Source organism: Diadema setosum, chromosome 21, assembly GCF_964275005.1.
Source record: "Diadema setosum chromosome 21, eeDiaSeto1, whole genome shotgun sequence".
Lineage (NCBI taxonomy): Eukaryota > Metazoa > Echinodermata > Echinoidea > Diadematoida > Diadematidae > Diadema > Diadema setosum.
Genome location: NC_092705.1, coordinates 21,018,576 through 21,041,873, shown reverse-complemented (window position 1 = coordinate 21,041,873; position 23,298 = coordinate 21,018,576). Strand labels below are relative to the sequence as shown.

General features: G+C 37.0%; 1 protein-coding gene across 1 annotated transcript in view; it reads right to left on the bottom strand.

Annotated features, from left to right (window-relative positions):
* Window positions 1–18,267: 18,267 nt before the first annotated feature.
* LOC140244394 (uncharacterized) overlaps window positions 18,268–23,298 on the bottom strand; it is a 59,342-nt gene continuing 54,311 nt past the window's right edge. The window contains exon 27 of the mRNA XM_072324033.1: window positions 18,268–19,755. Within this exon, the coding sequence (XP_072180134.1) occupies window positions 19,418–19,755 (338 nt within the window). The 3' untranslated portion in view covers window positions 18,268–19,417. The remainder of the gene's footprint in view (window positions 19,756–23,298) is intronic.

The window sequence follows — 23,298 nt, the reverse complement described above, 5'->3', positions numbered from 1 at the left end:
ACTTTTATGCCTCAACCAGTGGAAGAGTATGGAGCTGACGACATTACTTCACGTTAATTGCAACCAGAACTACTACAGTTTCTGATGTCAGGTATGTACAACGACAGGAATTAAACATAAAGAGAATTCCACAAAATTCATGTTTTATAAAATGTATACATTCCTCCTCCCCCCCCCCCCCCCACTTGTTAATGACATAATTGTTGATATCATTCTCCTGCTTTCTGGAAGAGGTAAGTCGAGTGTTCTTTACATTATTCTAGAGAATTGAAAATATGCTGAATATCCTTTATATTTTCTTTATAGCGTTTTCGATGACAATTACAAATAATGTGGGGCAAAGTCATGTTTATATGTCAGTTGCGAGCTCCTCAATTTGCAAAATGACACACAAGACAAAATACACAAAATAACGCACACAGATACACACACGCACATACACATAAGTTTGTTTCAGAAAAGTCTTACTTCTTTTGCAACATGTTGGGTTGCCTTTGGCTCTTTGTCAGTTATCAAATCCTGCGCCTTGGTGAACATCTCTTTGAACTGACGCGCTGTGTCGGCGTGCTTGAATTTAACAGCCAGCTGCTCCAACCTGGGCTCCATCTCAGCGAAGTCGTTGGCGGTCCATACCCAGGCAGTCTCTGAGGCCATCATGGGTTTTAACTCCATCTCTGCTGTGATGCGGTGGTTGGCACACAGCTGAGTTTGGAAAAGATAATATCGTATGAGGACGGGAATCGGGGTCAGTTTAGATAATGAAGATAAAAGTGATTTTGTTTCCTTTTTTGACATAGGCTTTCCATCACGAGCGATACAGGTGCTTACAATAATTATAGCTTTACTGTACCCTCCGAGTCCGTGAAATCAAAGACACTCTAGAAGTGTGCCCTTGTGATCTTCATGGCAACTACAATATTTCCTTTGTACTGATGCATGTGCTCTTTTAAACTAGAACTGCATATTACCTTGAAGATCTGTTCTCTCCTCATGAGGATGCGGGCATGGTTGGTCTTCGGGTTCTTCACAATCTTGATGTCGCCGACTCCGCGTTCCTTCCAGGCTTTGGCGCTGCGGTCATACCGGAAGAGCTTCGCGAGGTGGCGGAACATCTCCTCCTCATCCTCTTCCCCCGTGGCGATTGGGCCGATGTCCGGTAGTGTGATAATTGGTTTGTAGTAGGGGTCGTACTCCTCTTCCGCCACGCCGAAATCATCCTTGTCGGTCGACTTGGCAGCACCTCCAAACACTGTTGCATCGGCATTGGCAAATGTGAAGGGTTTGCTTAAAGCTGGTCAGAATGATAAAGCAATAATGATAGTGAAAATCAATGATGTGCTAACTCCATCCATTGAGATGCTAAAAATACGATGTCACAGCAAAGAAAGTTATCTTCATGCAGTTCAAGACAAAATAGGGTATTACTATTAATAAACAAAATTGTACATGAAGAGACAAATACCCTTCACACACAAACACACACAATCTGTGACATACCTTCTTTGGCAAATGCTGAGCCAAAGCCACTGGACTGATTGGAAGCAAAGGAAATCCCACCAGCAGAGTCCCCTCCACCAAATATACCACCACTACCTGTAAGCAAACAACAAAAGTTCTCTATTACAAGATGAAGTCACTTGCAGGGCTGTCAACACCTGCATATCAAATACTGTATACGGCAAATATTTCACAGGAATTTCATTTTTGCTCATTTGGGGAGTTGGGTGCTTATCACAAATTCAACCACACACGAAAACATGAATGGTATTTGCACGAGTACATTTCTCCATTCATTATTAAACTCCATGATCATGAATTTAACCACACACAAAATTGTCAGAAAATCCCGATTTGAAAAAAAAAAAAAAAAATCAATCGCTAAATAAATGCTGCATACAGTGCCATAATTACTTATCTACAGAAAGAAAACATAGAAAACAAAACACACACATTCTGGAGAGAGAATAATTTTGTACTTCAAAAACAGGAAACTTGCACAAACCAAACATTTTAATCATATTTCTGGGGGAAAAAATCACCCTCATTTAGGATTCAGAAATGTACTTTCCATTTCTGATGTAGAAAAAAAATAATAATAAAATAAAATAAAACTGGTATGCCAGTTTATAGCTCTGCATGTGAAGTGGGTCTCAAATTTCGAGTGCAGCAAATAAACCATTGCAATATTTGATTCTCATTCTGAGTAACAATATGGGTCCAAGATGTACACAGAAATATATTCTTAAAGTCATGCCTGATATAACACCATGTTTGTGACATGTATAAGCTCTATTTAGGTTTCTATGGATACATACTGAAGAGCTAAAATAGAATTTTAAGAACAAAACTGGATATCCCCCTCCATCAAATAAAACAAACAGAACTGAGAGCAATGAGCGAAACAAAATTGTCATGTTTCTCTTAGTGGGTTTTTTTTTTAACGATGAACAAGGTTGGAGCTTACTTGATGGCTTGGCTGCAGCTACCACATTCCCAAAGGAAAGGGAACCTCCAGATGCACCAAAAGCGGCTGGTTTGGAGTCTAGCAGGAACAAATGGATGGACACAGATTACTATTCAATACAATTTGCTCATGAATAAGCACGTCTTTCATGCAAGACATTGGGAGCCACTATACAAGCCAAAAGAAGAGCAAAGATGTGCTGGCGTGCTGAATACCTGAGATCTAGCAGGTGGTTTCAAAGTTTCTGAGGTTTTATATTTACTTCTTGTTCACAACACCGAACAAAAAAAAAAAAAACAAAAAAAAAAACCTGTGACATATAACACTGAAGATGCATTGGTACTGCGTTCAGCACTTGAAAATTTATCTTAATAAGTATCACCATGTAAGGATTTTGTTTTTACTGTATGACAAACACACCACTCATAAATATGTATTGCAAATATTTCAATCTCAAATTTCAACTGACCCCACATAAGGACAATATTTGTGCAATCTTCTGCTGGGTCGATGCTCTGTACAGGTCCATCATTCATAATTCCTTGGTTTTTCTCTTCACAGAAATCACAGAATTCCACAAAAATTCATTTTTCACGAAGATTACACTCAAGGTCAACTTGATACTGACATATGTTAATGCTAGTAATTATTCCTCTCGCTTTCTGAAAGCGATTAGTCAAGTGCTCTTTCATTACGCTAGAAAAGTGAAAGCATGTTGAATTTTCTTGGTTATTTCTTTACATTGCTGTTCATACATGATGTCATAAACTAAAGTAGTCTCCTTACAAAATGCCTTATCCAGTGGTTCCAATACTAAAATTTTAAAAATTCATAACTTTTGACTTGATTGTCCAATTTTCCTCAAACTTTCACTGATGTGTTCTACAAATATTGCTGCTTTCACCCAATTCATATTGCTCTTTGGGTTTGGTTTCCTTAAAGTTTTTTTAAGTTTTTTTTTTTTTAATTTCAATTTACCTACTTCAAGTCCCATATAATATGTGACTTAACTAGGTAACTTATCGCCTTAATACCATGTTAATGCAACTGTTACTGCTTTACAAAAACATGTTTCTCTTTGAAATAACCTGATTTCTTTGAAACTCTGACTCCAATTTTCATTACTTCTCTGCAGTCATTTTTGTTTCATGTCAACATGAACATGCCCTGGCTTTTCATTTAAATTACATCATCATAATCTTTGGACATCACCTCCCCTTCCCCTCCCCCCCCCCAAAAAAAAAAAAAAGATCCTCACCCTTGGGTCTGACCACGGGAGCAGCCTCAGCTCCACGTTGATCCCTCTTGTAGAGGGACTGGATATCTATGTCTTCCAGGCAGCCGATGCACCCCTTGCAGGGTGGGGCATTTTCGTAGAGATAGAACCCTGTTGGGAGGAGGAGCTTTTCGGCTCTGGCTCGCTGCTCCTTGGTAGGGCCAGTCATGGATACAAAGATCACATCATCATCTGCTGTGGACAGCAGCAAAGACAAGTACATTTGTATTTAACAAAAGAAATAAGTGATAAGTGATAAGTGAAAGTGATTTCTTTTTTTGCCTGGATTTTCATCATAATTACTGCACAAAAATGCTAGAAAATATTATAATTTAATGTACTTTCCCTTTGTTATTCGACTGGTCTAGTTTTTGTTCATTTTTATCATTTTATTTCCCAAGCTGGGGAGAGCAAGGGGATTGCAGCCTTATGATAAAGAAAATATTATACCAAAATGTTATTTTTATCCAAGTGATGTATATCTGAAATTGTGATGTTGAAATGATTATAAAGCTACCAGAGAATAATCATTTCATTGCCAGCGTTTTAACGATTCCGTGCAACTTCAAGTAGACTTGAAATATCATGATAAGTATTAAAATCAGGAAACAATCGATTGACTTCTGTCAGAAACAGCTCACACTTTCTTGCTATCTGGAAAACATGCGGTTTCCTCTCAATTTCACCTTGTTTAATTATCAATTCCTTTGAAAATGTCAGTGCAAGTGAAACTAAGTCTAAAATTACTGAAATTATATACTCTCATTAATTTTAAACGAGACATTTTGAACAAATGATGGGAAACAACCACAAACAAACATATGTAAACTACAACTAAGAAATTAACATCTGTCATTTGGTCCCTTTTTGTCATTTAGTTGGTTCTAATTCTAAAATTCTGCTATACTTTCACTAAACAGAAGCAGCTTCTGTGGAAGGTAGGGTTGATGGATGGTGAATAAAACAGAGGCCGTCTGAGCAACTGCCGTCATGGCCTGGGAGGCTGATGTTTTAGGCTGGTTATAGATAGCAGATAGGGAAGTACCCTGGCTTTTGGGCGGGACGATGGGCGAGGTTGCAAGTCGCTTGCCGATCACTTCTTGCTGGACCTTTATTTCCCGAATGTCTCTCTGGTCACAAAAGTAAATAATATGAAAAGTAAGGGCTGCGATAATTTTGCCATATTCATTGATGAAAAAGGAGATGATCAAATAAATGTAGATGTTAGAAATATCATGTTTGCAAAACCAATCATTAATATTAGTGTTTTTCAAGATCAAAACTTAATTCTTTATGATTCAGAAGAGGGTAACACGGGTAAAACAATATGGCATAGGAGGTATACGAAAGAAAAATATCCATTCTCTTTCTCTCCCTCTCCCTCTGTCTATCCGCTTCCTTCCCCTCGCACTCTTTACCATATTTGCTGGGTCTGTTGCGCCTCCGTGCGTCATGTTACCAGAGATATAACGGTAAACTAATTTGCACTGATTACTTTGCACCGGTAAATTTGAACCCGTGAATTTGCTTTATGTTTACTTATTTTGCAAGTGTTACAAAATGCATCGTTGTATAAACGCATCATACAAGTTCGCTTTTTATCATCCCCTCAATTTTCATTTCGAATCTTGTATGAAATAAGATGTGCTTCTTTGTGACATTATTTTGCCGATTGCAATACACGTGTTGTATGGATTACATTATTTATCAATTAAATCGATTTAAGAAAAGAGCCTTAAAATGTGAGGATATATCAATATTTTTCTCGCTTAACAATAACTGTAGACGATTTAGTCTAGAAACAATTTTATTATAACTATTGTTTACATTTTTGCATATTTAACAGTATTTTTAATTAACAAAACATTGATATTTCCATTGGTTGTTTCTATCCCTAACTCGATCACATTTTAGAAATATTTTGAAGCACTATACGTGACTAAACCTATAGGACTTGGTTTCATCTGCAATTGGTAAATAATGCCTTTTGAAGATTTGGGTCAAGCAACAAACAGTACTGTTAGTCATCATCATCACCACCACCACCACCAAGAATTTGCATCCATACAGACAAACCGTTAGTCCGTTGCCATGGAAATGATGCCTGCCTTGAGCTGCAGGACTTCTTTTATGAGCTCCTGATTTTGTTTCAGGAGCTCCTGGTTGGACTCCAGAAGTTTCTCCTCACTCTGCAAAAGTCGCTGGTTCTGCTCCAAGAGGAAAGTGTGCGACATGTTCAAGGCCCGCATCTCGGCCGCCAAACGACAAGGACTTAGCTCCGGGCTCAGCTGCAAAGGTTAAAATCATTCAAAATTTTAGTCTCTCTTTATGATTTTTTGAAGGATTATTCTCTTTGTTGCAACTGACTGACAACTTGCCCTACATCGACGTAAACAACTCGACGCAGGAAATTCATTACTTTGAATATTCTTTATAACAGAATTGTACTGCATAATCTTACTGACCAGAAATATCGCTATCAATTGCTTGTCTAAATACAAAGATGAAAGATTGACAGAACGTAATGCAGAAAAACGCATAAAATATGTCCGTAAAGGATTTTTGTTTGTTTTTGGAAAGGTATTACCTCATTTGCGATATCTTGGCTTGCCTCAGCTTCCTTATCGGCGATCATCTCCTGCGCCTTGGTGAACATCTCCTTGAACTGACGTGCCGTGTCGGCGTGCTTGAACTTGAAGGCCAGCTGCTCTAACCTGGGCTCCTCATCAGCCAGGTCATGCGTGGTCAAGACCCAGGAGGTGTCCAAGGCCAACATGGGCTCCAACACCATCTCTGCTGTGATGCATTGGTTCACGCACAGCTATAGGCGGGAAGTATTGAGGAGATAGGGAGCAAGGGAGCCTTAATTGTGGACCTTCTTCTTATAAACGCAATGAGCATGGACCGTAACGCCACCACATGTCATAATGTCAAGATTAAGGTTTAGTGTAGACTATCTTCTTATTTATAATTACGTAATTATTTTCCAAACGTACATATACACGCAGGACACAGACACATACCGTACATCCTCTATAACATGGGACACACCAAGATCTTGGTAATGTTTAGTATTCGAAGTTGGATGAATGTTCAGTCATCATTTTGATTGGAGTCTTCCATACATTCATGGTTGGATGAAAGTCATCAACACCTTCCAAGCCAAATTTAGACAACATTTTCAAAACCACACCTTGCCTTGGCTTTTCAAATTGTGCCTGTATTACTCCTTATCACCATTCGTCCATCACTGCTGATGCTGTGTATTTAGATATCACGCCAATTAAACTGCAATGGCATATTTGTCCTTCAGTTTATTGCTCTTTTATAAGAACCAGAGCTGAAACTCCAGACATACCATGTATGCCTACCGTTACCACTCACGCATGAAATCTCAGACAGACTCTAGTTTGAACATGCAGTCTATGAAGTCAGATATTCAGATGAAATTATTTCTCCTTAAAAACAAAATTAGAGATACATAAGTATTACCTCAAAGTTCTGTTCTCTCCTCATGAGGATGCGAGCATGGTTGGTCTTTGGGTTATTCACAATCTTGACGTCGCCGACTTCCCATCCCTTCCAAACCTTGGCGTTGTGGTCGAAGCGGAAGAGTTTGGCACGTTGGCGGAAGACCACCTTCTCGACCTCCTCTAGATCATGTACCTCGCTGCTGACAGTCATATCGTCGATGTCCGGGAGAGAGACCATCTTTGTTCGTTGCGGGGTCGTCCTCTTGATGAATATCGTTTGTCGACTGATTTGACAGTACTGCCCACTCTACACACTGATCTCCCCTGGAGATCAGTGACTCTACACTGGTGCACCGATATTGGAAAAGGTGAAGGGGCTTGCTTGACGCTGTACAGGGTTACGGTTAAGCAGATGGTGGAGACATGCATGCCGCTGATATTTTAGGTTGATTGATCGACGTTCAACTTAAATGGCAATACCGACACAAGATGATTTGAAGGTATTGTTTATCATTGGGAACAGTAATTTAAAATTTAATTTATTTAAATTTAATAATTTCCGCGTACCATCAAAACCATTTTTCTTTCATGGGTCATATCTTTCGTTTGTGAGATTTGTGAGATAATAGCGGAAAAGGTAACCAATTTTCATGTAGGTCCCACATGCCCTGTATAGCAGGTTAATTATAATGTCTTTAATTTTGTGTAGTGTGGAAATCAGAATCTTGCTGGTCATTCGGATTCAGTAATTTAGGTAGCGAAGTTAAGGTTTGCAATATCTGTAAGATCTCAGAGTGTTGCCTGTGTGACCGCAAACTTCCCGAAACTTTCCTCTTACCGGACCCCTTCTCGATGTTTGCGCAGTCTGAAAGCTGGCCACTAAAACTTCTCGAAGTTTGTCACGGGAATCGTGACTGTTTTGTTTTTGTTTTTGTTTTTTGCTACCGCTAAGGGAAATTTGTTGTTGTTGTTGTTGTTTTTGCATTTTTTTTTCTTTATGAGGGAACTGCATAATACAAGCTCTGCTTTTTAGCAGTCCCCTCCATTTCCAGCAATATCGTTTATGCACTTACCACAGTGACGTAACAGATATTTGTATCTCTGTTGATAATTTACCTATATTTTTCTTACAATGTTATTCTGTTCATCGCATTGTGGTACAGATTTCATGACGTCTGTGTATATGAGTGTTTCTTTGTATTTCTTATTTGTTTGTTGGAAGTGAAATAAAATCAACTCATCAACTCAACTCAGTCGGATTAGTTCACTTATTTTGAAACCCCTTTTAATAATTGAGTTCATTTCGACTAACATAGGTATTTACTCATTTAAGATAGGTTTGTGAAGAGAAAATTCATACAGGTGGAAAGAGTGCAATATCAGCCGATGTAATCCACGGTCATTGTCATAGTGAAACATTAATCTTTTTTTGCAACTGATTGACAAATTGCCCTACACCGACGTAAATAAGCACTGAATTGATCAGTGTTCAGTAGTAGCCATGATAAAAAATCATGGGCGTACATACTCGAGCAGGATTCGAACCTACGACCTCCTGATCACCGGACAGGCGTCATCTCCACTAGACCACCGAGCTTTCGCCCGAAAACAAGTGTTGGTTCTAATCCTTATATAGCATGCAGCGGGTACTGCTTTGTTATTCAAATTCATGAATTTCTTCCGTCGATATGTTTTCATTGCAACTGATTGACAAATTGCCCTACATCGACGTAAATAAGCACTGAATTGATCAGTGTTTAGTAGTAGCCATGATAAAAAATCATGGGCGTACATACTCGAGCAGGATTCGAACCTACGACCTCCTGATCACCGGACAGGCGTCATCTCCACTAGACCACCGAGCTTTCGCCCGAAAACAAGTGTTGGTTCTAATCCTTATAGCATGCAGCGGGTACTGTTTTGTTATTCAAATTCATTAATCTTTTCATGAAAAAAATGCAACACTTATTCGCACCCGATAAAGAATATACTTCTAGCTAAGTTGATACTGAATAAGTCTATATTTCCTTGAGATTCTTTGAGGTGAGATTCATGGTTACTCCTGGGCGTTAAATAGGCCTACAAATCATTACGTTGTTTAAAGAAATCACAAAATTGTTAAATGAAGTATTTGAGTAAATTAAATACCATTGATGGATTTTGGTACTGATATTCTTGGTTGGAGAATTTGTTGTCTGTTAAAGGGTCTGACTCTTGTCAGAAATTCTCGTCGATAAGATGATGTGATGTTAAAATCTATTTGACTGGAGTTTGGTACTGAATCTGCTGATGACGTGCTGAGTTGCACTTTAACAGAAAGTCAAGTTCCTGGTCACCCACAAAATAAATATTCTTCTTTTCCTGCGAGATTGCGAAATTTTCTTACAAGAAAATCTTTCCATATCATTGGTAGGAGTTTATGAGCAATGACCGTTATTATATTCTTCTCAATTTGTTTATACTTAAAGAATTAGTTCGTCGACTCCTTCAATTTAAATATTACGTCAAGATTTAAATCCGAGTTGGTTATACAATTTATAAATATACATTCCTCTGCCTCCTTTACCACATACGAGATCGGTGTGCATGAAGTTATGGTAATTCGGTAAACGAAAAATTGGTTGAAAATTTGAATGAAGCCACGTCGCTGTTATATCTCTATGCTAAGTAAAAAAAAAAGGAAATGGTTCATTACGGAGACACGTAAGTAATTCCAGGGCACCGCAGAATTTCAAAGATTTTGGTGTGTACATATGCGAAATGGTTATAATGGTTATGTGTCAGAAGCGGGGTGAATAAATTTGAGATTGAGACTGAGTGGATGAAATCACCAGGTGAGTAATATCTACAATGATGGTCAATAGAATCTTGGATATTTAAATGGGTCTCAATGTCTTATGTCAAATCAATCAGAATTGAATATTAATACAATATTCTAAATTATCTGGGCGAGCTTAAATTTGCTGGAACGTATAGTTGTGTTCTACCTTCGTTCAATCCAAGTAATACAGTTAACATGGTTAATATCCAAGTTTATGAGAATAACATAAACATTGGTATATACTACAGGAAACATAATAATGACAATGTAACAATCACAAGTCGGCATAATATTAGACAATATCCAAATCACAACGTGGCAGGTCGATTACCATAAGTCAAACCCTCCCCCCCCCAAAAAAAAAAAAAATAAATAAATAAAATGAAATAAATATATATATATATATATATATATATATATATATAGATAGTAGTTGATGTAATAATATGGGTCAGCTGAATTGTATATATTTTTAGAGAACTTTAACGCTGATCCCTGCCTTTGGTCGTAGACCATGGAAAGGCGATATTGTAAAGCCAATGATAAACAACTATGAATCGAAACACTTTCCAATGCAGTTGCGAGTAACCTCTGCTACTTAACGTTCAAGCTAGAGATTATCAAACTGAGATTCACGATGTTGTTTGAAAATACAAGTGTAAGTAAAGTAAAGTTTCAGTGAAGTAAATGTTGGTGCTATACTCTACCGTCTGCAATGAAACTCGGCAAGTTTGTCACTGACTCCTTCGACGAAAATATTTCCATTCCTGCCTTCTTGCTATCCTGTGAAAATAATGAACTGGTTCCCACCGGTTCGCTCGGGTGTTGCGCAATTTCAGTTCTCGCCAGTCTATGTACATGCAATATTGCTCAATATGGGGAGAGAAAAAATAACATAGTTTCGGGGCGGGGGTTCCCCCTAGGCAGGAAAATGCAGTTTACAACGATAATGTATGAATACTTTATATAGGTCTAGGTATTTGTATATCCAAGGCTCGACACTAGCATTTATTTTTTTTTTTCATTTTTTTGTAAACCAATCATCATATTTCATTTTTGGTGGACGATGATAACATTTGGTGCATGGTGGAAAAAAAAAATTGAAAGAAAACGAAAGAATAAAGTTATTTAATCAAGCACTTAAAATAAGCCATGAAGATCATGTTAAAAAATGGCAGCAGATATCATAAAGTACGTCAAATGTCACGTAGTGTGACTAAGAATTAAGAAAGAAATAAAACTCTAATTCAGTAAAGCCTTAAATAGTTTTATTAGCCATGATAGTTATGCGGTAATCGACAGATATGATAAAGGGATCCAAATACGTCACTTTAGTGTAACATAGATATATTTTCGATGCAGCGAAACTTTTAAACCTCCCAATAACAGAGGGAAATTAAGGACTTTGGAAAAATGCTGCATCAATATCGTATTTTAGGGCATTTTAAGATTATTTTTTAGTTATAGAGGATCGTGTTTATATAATAGCATTAAATTTAAATGTATTTGTATAAATACTTTTTTCCCTTCCACTTCTTCTTCTTTTTTCTTTGAAGCGTAGATGTATATTATTTTGTTGAATTCATTTATTTGACTTACTAGTATTTCCATTGGGGTTACAGTGCTCATAGAATAACTGAGGTGTAATAATGTATGTTTTTTTTTTTTTTTTGTAGAGTAGTTTATGTTGATACAAATTTGTATGTTAATTTGGGATATACCGAGTGTGTTTTTCTTTTGGGACCCTCGGTAGAACAGCTCCACCATGAGGGCGGAGCTCAGTAGGGCCATTGAGTGGCAATTTCACGTATTTTTGCGATAATTTCTTTGCATTGTAATGTTCAAGAAGAAGTACTATATATATTTTATTTTGCGGAAATAAAATCAATCAATCAATCAATCAATCTGTAAGCTGTGTATGGCAAAACTAAACTTGGACGAGAGAAATACATTTCAAACGGGAGACCCACAGCTAGAGCGGGAAAAATCAAACTCAAACAGAAGTAAGGAATATTATAAGAAAGTGGTCTGAAAGCGAGAGATCTCCCGCCAAAAGCGTGAGAGTTGAGTCTCTGGCAAAAGGTCTTACAGTTTAAAATGATCTTTTGATATCAATGGGTGATGTACAGGTTTATACTTTTGGCATTTCTTATTCTGTTTTACGTGATCGGGTATCGCGTTCAAAATGTTGGATCAGTAATATGGGATAGACTGCTGGGCTAACGTTTTTCTGTTTTTTTTTTTTTTTTTGGGGGGGGGGGGCTATGAAGTTGTAGTCTCTGGCGGCGAGTGTAGATAATCGAGTTCAAGCGAAAGATTTTTTTTTTTTTTCATCAATGAGGGAAACTCATTTTGTGTAGTTGTAAATGAATATACCCGCGTATATATATAAAACATGCATGTCTTGAGTCGCGTGTTCAAACGAATAATTAGGAACTCTTCGTTATATAAATATGTATAGAATCAAGGCGTTTTGAGACTAAGGGGAATTAGTTTAGTAGCAATACGAAAAAAATGAGATAGCATTAAAGATTTCTATCTAATTTATGATGTTTTGAATAAGAAAACTTTGAATGAGAAACTGTGCGATCTTGTATCGTATTCTGGCGTTTTCTGGCTACTGGCTACTTTTTTCCCCATTCCAGCTAGTAAGACACCCAAATACACCCAGTCGCACACAGACCGTACACTCACCTTTTCTCATCACGTACGCACCGAGAGGAAGAAACATTTATGTTGAACTTTGTACTTCGGGAAGCACATTAGCTGTGTCCTCGTCAGCCGGAAATAAACTTGAATTTGAGTTTGAAGCACAATAACAATATCAGCACGAAGCCATACAAGCAAAATGTCACGAACACTGTTATGTAGTCATTGATCTTTGATACGTTAATGATTGATAGCTGTTACGGTCAGGAAAATTGAATTTCTGTGATTATTTGCTTGGATTACCCGTCAGTTTGAAAGAATTTTGAAACTGGGAAGAGGTAGTATTTCTGTCAAGTTTAAACATTTCATTCTTTTGTAACAAACTAACAATAAGGACATTCTTGGATAAATAACTTTCAGTTACTACATGATCTTCACGATATTTTTTGAACAAACCGATGGGAAAGTTGCGAGGTGATGACATTAGCACACTAGTCTAAATTAAGATGTGCATTAAGCCTATGGTTGCAGCAGCTCCATTGAAAAAAAAAAAATTCATGTTTCTATTAGGTGTCCTACTGATGTAAAATCTCTGGCATTTTACCTATAAGACTTGTTTGATCATTTAGATAAATTTGAGCAATAAAGGAGGGCTATCAAATTCTTTACAGTGATCCCGTTTAAACGGTTCTCGAAATCATCGGTGAGCGCTGCATCCTGTCACACATAAGAAATGAATATTAAAAAGAGGAATTCCAACTCGTATGTGGCATTATCATCTCGTCAAAAGATTATGTATATAGGAATATATCAAAAGTTGCTACTGGTGATAAGGACGGCCACGTTTGGAGCAACTCTGCCCTTTCGACCGGGAGAAACAGCACAAGAACGAGGGGAAAAGATGAAGTGCGATAACACGAATCACTTAAAAGACAATCATTATGTGCGACAGATCAACAGAGTTGGGAACCTGTCCGTTGTTTTTGCCATCTAGCTTCGTTTCGGGTTTTTTTTTTTTTTTTTTTTCGTTTCGTTTATTTCATTTTCAACAAAGAGTGGCAATGCACAAAGATATCAAGAGAAAAGAACAATTATATGGAAATACATTATTCGGAACTACATTGTATTTCTACCATGTTTATGCGAGTTCATACGCATTTATAATGAATAAATGTTGCCTCATACCAAGGAGTAGTTCGTAGCTCCTTGTTTATACCCCCATTCCTCAAAGATTTTCTCTCATCCGTCACTCACTGGAAAGCTAAGTTTATCGCTTCCAGCCACCCACAGAAGTGTATCGGACCGCAGTCCGATGAATCAGACTGGTTAGGCGACTATCAGGTCAGTGTCGTCGGGCGGTGATCCGATGAGGCAAGATCGTCCGATGAGGATCACGTGCGACATGTCTGACACTGACCCGATACTCGACCAATCAAGTCAGATTCATCAGATTGCGATCCGATACAGTTCCGTGGGTGGCCGGAAGCAACAAACTTTGCTTCGACGAGTAACAGATGAGAAAAAATATCTGTGGAATGGGGGTATGTATAATAGACCGTTTCGATAATATATTATGATTTATGGATGTTTCTTTTTCTACAGCCTATTAACGAAGCATTAAATTCACGTGCTCCTTCCATCAAGTTTCATAGGCAAGAATTCCTCGGCTGTTTCTTGGTAGGGCAAGCTCTGTGGTTGTTCAGGGCAACTTCTGTGAGAAACAAAGTGGTACCCACATTGCGTCTCAGCATCTAAAATAGATGACTGATCTTTAATTCCATTGTTGTTTTTAGATATAATGTATTTCTTTGCATGTACTCACATGCTGCTACACTTATCATCTTCAAACTCAGAGTAGTCGGGTTGCTGTAACGTCAAAATTGAGATTACCGATACAGGCCGGATAAAAGCACCATTTTTGGAGAGATGATTTCTCAGAACCTACGTATTGATATTACGGTAGGAGCCCCCTGGATTGTTTTTTCTTTTTTTTTAAATTATTATCATTCTTTTTATAAAATACTGACTTTCACTTTCCAGAAATTTTCGCGTGCATGAAACTGTCGCAAATATCGCGAAAGCAAAATGCGCGCAACTCTACACAACGCTTGGAACAATTCTCCGAAGTTTTGTATTGCGAAAAGTCCTTTGGGCTCAATTTGCGAAAGTAACACTGTATTCATATGTATCTGAGGGAGCATAATATAGAAATGGAGGTTCAAATTTACTGTAAATTTTCTCATTTTCCATGGAACTGAAAATATGAACTCAATCTTGAATTCCGTGATCAACAAAGCATTTGAAACATGGAGGTGGTTGAATTAATTACCGTTTTATAAATACGCTTTGTAGAAAATGCTGCCGAGATGTCAAAGTGTGATGTAGGTGACCTACTACGTACTGTATTCCCAGTTCAGAGTTACGTATACATGTACATGTATATCAAAGTGGCTTGGCGGAACGTGTTCTGATCATGTGGAGGAGGGTGTTTTTCACTGACTTGTATATTCAGTTGGATCTCTTATAATATAGTTCATTGTAGTACATGTACCAGGTATTTTGTAAAGATTTCAGAATTTCTAATTTTCATTTTTTTTTTAAAAAGATAGAATGACAATACACTTGTATCGGAAAGTTGATACTGTATATCATTTGAACAAAAGTTACAAACTTTTTATAGTGCATTTCACTGTACGATGTGTTTTTTAAATTTCAAAGACACTGTTATACAATGATTCCAGTTTGGAAATACACATGTGTATGTTGGTTGATTGGTTATTCATGCTACCATTGACTTGCAACAGTCGACTATCTTTATGAAAAAAAATAAATAAATTATCTTCGGACCCGTGAAGTTACTTTCCTATACCGAGAGTTTCTCGCTCTAGTGTTTTTGCAAGAGAGAGTCCCTTACGCTGCATTGTGTGATTATGAAAGCTGTTGAAAACAAATCGTTGACAACTACAGGCCTGCATTACATTTTTTTATTTATCATTATTGTTTGTGTGTGTGTGTGTGTGTGTGTGTGTGTGAGAGAGAGAGAGAGAGAGAGGGAGAGTAAAAAGACCTAATGTGCTCAATTTCTCCATAGACAGCAGTGTTAGTGGTATGTACTACTGTATTGGGGAATTTTATGGTTATACAGTATTTGTTCACAGAAGTCCTCGATAGTGACAACATATTGTGAAAACCTTTGCATACTTTGGTGTTTGTCGTCCATGTTGAAAAGTGTTATACAGTTCAGACTGCTTTTGAATGATAATCTTTAAAATCGAGCAATCACACCATTAAAAAAAACAAGATGTTATAAGGGAAAAAATGACAATACAGTATGACTGTACAGTATTACGAAGAATGTACAATTGTATTACATTTGTATTCCTTTGTACCTGAGGTCAATAGTAAATGAATCATTTAAATTGATTTACATTTAACACCAAGCTTGACTTACAAATATCAAGCAAAGTCCAAAAGGAGGATAGCAATCAAGCTTTTATCACTTTGAACAAAACATGCCAATCTTTATTTAGCATTCATTCTGTCTGGACATACTTGACAATACAATGATTTCAATGTATACATACTGCAATGAGTGCAGACAGACTCAACTTTCTTCACGAATAGATTGATACTCATTATCGCGACTACAAACAGCAGTTAGCTTCTAAAAAATATTTTTAAAAATAATAATAATAATAATAATAATGATAATAATAATAATAATAATGTAATGGTGATAATAATAATAATAATAATTATAACAATAATCATCATCGTCATCAATGAATATATTGACTCTCCAACTCCGAATCAATGCCACCTTTAATGGATCAACAATTCTTTTCCTCATCTCTCATCAATTTCATATATATTTTTGTGTCTAAAGGACTTATATGCATATTTCACACTATTATATACATATAACTAGGTCTGGGTTTTGATTTAAAGTAGATTGTGTGTTGTGGTTTCATTTTTCAGTGGAGCAATTAAATGCAATCAGATTTTCATTACAGCTTTATGAGACGTTCACCACAATATAGACATATCCATATCAGTATCCTTTGCCAATCACTGTGTCCACTTCGGACCTTTCTTGCTAGATTGAAACACATTCCTTGATCACACTCTTCTTCTGGAGAACTTGACTTCAAATGGTCGAGTTCACGTTCTCATCACATAGGGAGTAAAATGACATACGGTATAAATGATAAAGAGTCTTTTAAACATGCAAGAGAAAGTTTGTTTCAATACATGAAGCTATGTGCAAGGATATACAGGAATCCATAGATCATTTTTCACTGCCAAGAGTTGCCAGATATCGATTTTCTATTTTTTAAACTTCTTCAGATTCTACGCTTTCCACTGGTCAGTTTTCCATTTAACTTCTAAAAAGCTGATCTCCTGAATCAGTTCTTAAAGGTAGGGAATCCCATTTGCATGCCTTAAATGAAGAGTTGTATAAATACAGTGGTATGTTGAAGAGAGTATCATTTTAGAAACTCCCATAAAGTATTGAAAGTGGAAGGTAACATTTAGTACATTTTTATTGACCGTTAGATTTTGAATTGAATTCTTTTCGGGGCTCACCGTAAATTCCAGTACATTACTAGGCTACCTTTGCAGACCCATGAACTGCATGTGTGTCCATCATGTATATTTTGTGAAGAAAGTTCATCAAAACTTACAAACATTTCTATAATATAATTTCTTGCCACACACTCTATATGTTATTACATAAGCTCTTATGCTTTTAAATTTGTGTTTATAGATAAAAAATACAGAAGACTGCAACAAAAAGGCTTAAAGGTAGGGGATACCTTTTACAGACCTCCCAAAATGCAGCAAAACATTAAATATGAACCTCAGGGGACTTGCTTAGGCCACTGCTTAGAAATTTGGAAGTCAACAGTTATCTAAAATTTGAATAATGCACAAAACTCAACTACTCAGTAGTTCTGTGTGTCAGCCACACTTAAGCCTTTTTGTTGCATTCTTCTGTATTTGTGATCTATAAACACAAATCTAAAAGTACAAGAGCTGATGTAATAACATATAGAGTGTGTGGCAAGAATGTATATAGAAATGTTTGTAAGTGTTGATGACCTTTCTTCACAAAATATACATGATGGACACACATGCAGTATATGGGTCTGCAAAGGTAGCCTAGTAATGTACTGGAATTTACGGTGAGCCCCGAAAACAATTCAATTCAAAATCTAACGGTCAAAAAAATGTACTAAATGTTACCTTCCACTTTCAATACTTTATGGGAGTTTCTAAAATGATACTCTCTTCAACATACCACTGTATTTATACAACTCTTCATTTAAGGCGTGCAAATGGGATTCCCTACCTTTAAGTGTGGCTGACACACAGAACTACTGAGTAGTTGAGTTTTGTGCATTATTCAAATTGTAGATAACTGTTGACTTCCAAATTTCTCAGCAGTGGCCTAAACAAGTCCCCTGAGCTTCATATTTAATGTTTTGCTGCATTTTGGGAGGTCTGTAAAAGGTATCCCCTACCTTTAAAAGATTGAATCACATTCAAACGTAGGGGAGAGATATATACTCAATAGGTCGACTTCAAGAAAATAATGTAATACTGTATTCCTTATAAAATCTGAGGAGTTTCAAACTTCAGACATTTGGACGACTTTAAAATTTGGAGAGATGATAGTTCAAATATCACACATCTGGTGTTAAGTAAATTTCAAATGAATTTTCTGTTTATAAACTTCCACACATTTATGGGGGCATAAAGTTTTCAGATATAAATCATAGGATGTGAGAAGCTACACATAATATTCAGAACCCTGCAAAAGGAGAAGGTTGATAATCGTTTCCTTTCACAGAAATGAGAATTAGTGACTCTAGACACTTCTTGGCAGGTCAGTTGATCCCCATGAATAATTCCTACGTGACATCTTACTATCAATTCTAAATCCTGTTGGACTACCTTCTCAATTTGCAAAAGGTTTGATCAATTTCAGTTCACATGAAGCACTGACAAGTTTCCCTGTGCACAGAAACCTTAATCTTCACATCTTTTAGCAGTTTCTGTTAAAGTTTTTAATCCCTTCAGTAATTAAACGAAAATTCTGTCAGGCCTCTATCTCAGGTCATTTATTCACATATGAAGCACACCAAACCGCCATTAATTTCCAAATATTTCACTTCGTTGGTCTCTAGATACTGTATGTGTATCAAAATCAAACTACACTGCTGATCTAGCTGCAACAGAATGTAGATAGTCAACTGAAGGGGATAGCTTTCTTGCACTGTAATGGTTTGACGCACACATAGAAATTCTGATGGGCTGGTATAAATATCCAAATAATAAATCCTCAAGGAGCATGAATTTCTCACACTATAAACATCTGGCAAAGAAAAAATGGTGATTAATCAACAAGGAAGTGTGTAAGAGAATGAGAAATCTAAAGAAAATAAAAGAGAGAGAGAGCAATTTTGCTGTCAAAATTCATTTTTACCCTACAGTTCTTACAGTGCTTAGTAGTTCCTCTGGACTTATTTCAAGATTCCATCTTCAAGATGCTCCTCTTGAAAGTTATTTATACAACATTGCCATCACAACCACTGGCAGTGGGGAAAAAGATACAACCCTTACTCTAATTACGTTAGGCAAACTTGTAATTTAACAATACAGTATGTAGTAGGCACATAAATGATATATCAGTTTGCAGTTTCTCACAGTTCTATCAAATATTCACACTCCTAGCTGCTGCTAGTGGTGTTTGACGATGATGATGTCCCTGAAGTTGGGGTTGATGACCCCGAATCTCCCTTACTACCGCAATCCGCAACTTTATCACGGATAAGGTGCAGCATGGATGGACCGGGTTTCTCCTTTTCGTCGTTGTCAGCATCGTCATCTTCATCATCATCATCGTTGTCCTCTTCGTCATCTTCATATGCATACTCATCATCATCCTCATCATCACAATCCTCCTCATCCTCATAATACTCATCGTCATCATCATCCTCGACATCTTCCGCCTCATCTTCCTCATCTTCTCCTTCTTCGTAGTCTTCATCATCGGGTTGAGCACGATCTAAAAAATGACAGATACACAAGTAAGCATGCAACCCTCCACCATACCTTAAACGTTTTCATAGGGTAGCTCAGCAGGGAAGACAAGCAGAAAGAAAAAGATGTACAAGCTAGACTGAATGGAGGATGCAGCAGAGAAATGGTGAAGAGAATGATACAGATCTATTAGCTATAATCAAGCCTCTGGTACTCCAATGACCAACTTAGAGCCTCACCCTCACTCCCCCTCCCCAAACAAAATACACATATATGTGCACTATCTCTTTTTTAATTGGGTTGTCGGGTTAGTCCCATCCTCTCCTTCTGGGCCAGAACACTACTGAAGGGTACCACCCACCAAGGACAGGTGTTTCTTTGCTAACTGACAGATGCACCAGGAATAAACATATACCATAACCATTTTCATCTAAAAAAAGAATTTCCTACCAACTCCAGAAAAGGACAACATTCGCACAATCCTTTGCTGCGTTGACAGCCAGTAACCATAATTAGTTTGTATATCATTCAATAAAATGAGAGTGATATATCTCTAGTCCCTGCATCCAGCAAGAACCAAACTAGATATTGATGGAAGTCTCTGACCTGGGTCCCATTTTCATAGAAGATGTTAGGATTACAACTCTTGATAAAATGCATGTAGCCATTTCCCATATTAACAGCCAATCAGGAAGCAGGAGTCTTGTCATTAACATGACACTTGACATTACAGTAAGAGTTGCTATCTCATTCCATTTTTGTCATGAAATGGGGCTCTAAAGTGTCATTATCAGAAACAAATCATTAGTGCTCTAACTTCCTCAAACCGTCTGCCACAATTAGAGTAATCACTGCATCACGGCAGTACTAAGCACGAATTATGATGTTAGACACTAGAGACATCAATGAGAGGTCCCATGTGCCTTCACAGAGATCTTGACAAAGCACAACTAGAAAAATTAATAACACCAGGCAGAATGAGACTTTGTATGGTGAGGTACACTACACAAACACAGAGCACAATGAGAAATTGTATGGTGAAGTGTACTACAAAAACATAAAGTACAATGAGACTTTGTATGGTGAGGTGCACTACACAAACACAAAGCACAATGAAAAATTGTATGGTGAAGTGTCCTACAAAAACATAAAGCACAATGAGACATTGTATGGTGAGTTACACTACACAAACACAAAGCAACGATGAGAAATTGTATGGTGAAGTGAACTACAAAAACATAAAGCACAATGAGACATTGTATGGTGAGTTATCAAAACACTAAACAGAAGCCCATGGAGTTCCATGTCAAATAAACACCAATGCTGTGATGAGACAAATTTATGCCTTTATTTACACAGGGACAGGTTATATTTCAACCAGAACCACTTCAGACAGATTTAACTATTTTTGTTTCCTTTACTGTTACATAAGGCAAGTTGTCACTATGCATGTGTACATGTATAGTTTAAACACATTCACCATGTGATGTTTGTGTTTAAGCTAAACAAGTTCCCTGGAATGCCACTATCAGCACAGTGTTTGTCATTAGTCCATCATACTTGCATTTATAATGGAACTTTATGTGATCACATAGTGAGATATCAAAGTTTTATTTTCATTTGCTAGTTCATAATCGTAACTTATGTAACAAACCATCACCACCGATTGCAAGCCAGGTCTCTACTGACATTAGAATTGTGTTCCCCAAATTGAACAGGAATTCTACAATGCTAGCTGGACATAGACAGAAAGAAAACATCAACTTAAAAACGTGCCACACAATGTAGCTTTTTATGACTTAGTTAAGGGCCTCTCTATTGATCACTACAGCCATCAAAATCTCTGCAACCCTTTCATATTTTCTTAACAATAACAAGTTACAAATGGTATGAAAACACTTTCCTTTTTCAAATTATTTGCTGCTCTCTCAAAATTTGAAGCTTATCGGCATTAGATATTTCAAAAGCATGCTTAATTTACAATTCATGAAGAACAGAAAATATATCGCATTTTCTCTACTCACTTACTACAAATATCAAGGAATGATTATACCCATGATTTCTTTTTTTTTCTCACTTTCCAAGATGTAATCATACTACCCTCAATAATGGAAGACGAGGAATATACAGGAATATTCAAAGTGATACCCTCAAAATATGTTGTTTTGGAATATTCATTCCAATTATATTTTTAAATTCAGGAAAGTCCATAAGACTTCCTTATATGAGCATAGATTATACAAAACAAAAAAAATTATCCATGGATAAGCACAGCCAAATGATTCTACTGAAGATTCTGTAATCCAAACAGAATCAGCAGCACTCATGCAGTCTACTTCAACCATTGTTTATTCTGTCTAAATGGGGCAGAAATTAGTTCTCTTTCTCCTACCACACCACGAACACAAGATGGCAGTAAATTTGTAAATTAGTAGATATCTTTTGGCTTGAACAGGGGGTGTTTCATCAACGTTTGTCAGTGCTGACAATTTCAGCAAAATCCTTGGTTTTGATTGGCTGAGAAGCTCTGGTCAATGACTATTACTATGGCGATTGTCAGCGATGACAACTTGTCAGCACTGACAAACGTTGATGAAACACCTCCCGGATTGCAGGGTCTAGGAATGTTAGTGCACAAAGTCCTACTTCAGGAATAATTGTCAGATCTAAACAAAGACCAACAAGAAACATGGATGGCAGGAGGATGCCCTAGGTTTTATCTTTGGATATTTGATTCAAAAGTAGCTTGCACGGGATGAAACAGTTTTTCTGAAGACAGCAACATGATAATTCACAATGAAAACAGGAGGGGAATGACAAGTATACTGTGTTGCCATTTGTCTTCATTATCTGTTCAGGATGTATTTGATTTGGCCATGAGGAAAGCACTTAATTCCTTCTGAGAATGACAGCTTTGAGTCCCATAGAAGGTCTGGGCAATGAGTATAAGGTTTCTTCCCTTTAAAGGTAGGGGATACCTTTTACAGACCTCCCAAAATGCAGCAAAACATTAAATATGAAGCTCAGGGGACTTGTTTAGGCCACTGCTGAGAAATTTGGAAGTCAACAGTTATCTACAATTTGAATAATGCACAAAACTCAACTACTCAGTAGTTCTGTGTGTCAGCCACACTTAAGCCTTTTTGTTGCAGTCTTCTGTATTTTTTATCTATAAACACAAATTTAAAAGTATAAGAGCTTATGTAATAACATATAGAGTGTGTGGCAAGAAATTATATTATAGAAATGTTTGTAAGTTTTGATGAACTTTCTTCACAAAATATACATGATGGACACACATGCAGTTCATGGGTCTGCAAAGGTAGCCTAGTAATGTACTGGAATTTACGGTGAGCCCCAAAAAGAATTCAATTCAAAATCTAACGGTCAATAAAAATGTACTAAATGTTACCTTCCACTTTCAATACTTTATGGGAGTTTCTAAAATGATACTCTCTTCAACATACCACTGTATTTATACAACTCTTCATTTAAGGCATGCAAATGGGATTCCCTACCTTTAAAGGGCACAGTCACTGGTGCCAGCGAGACTTGAACCAAGGACCTC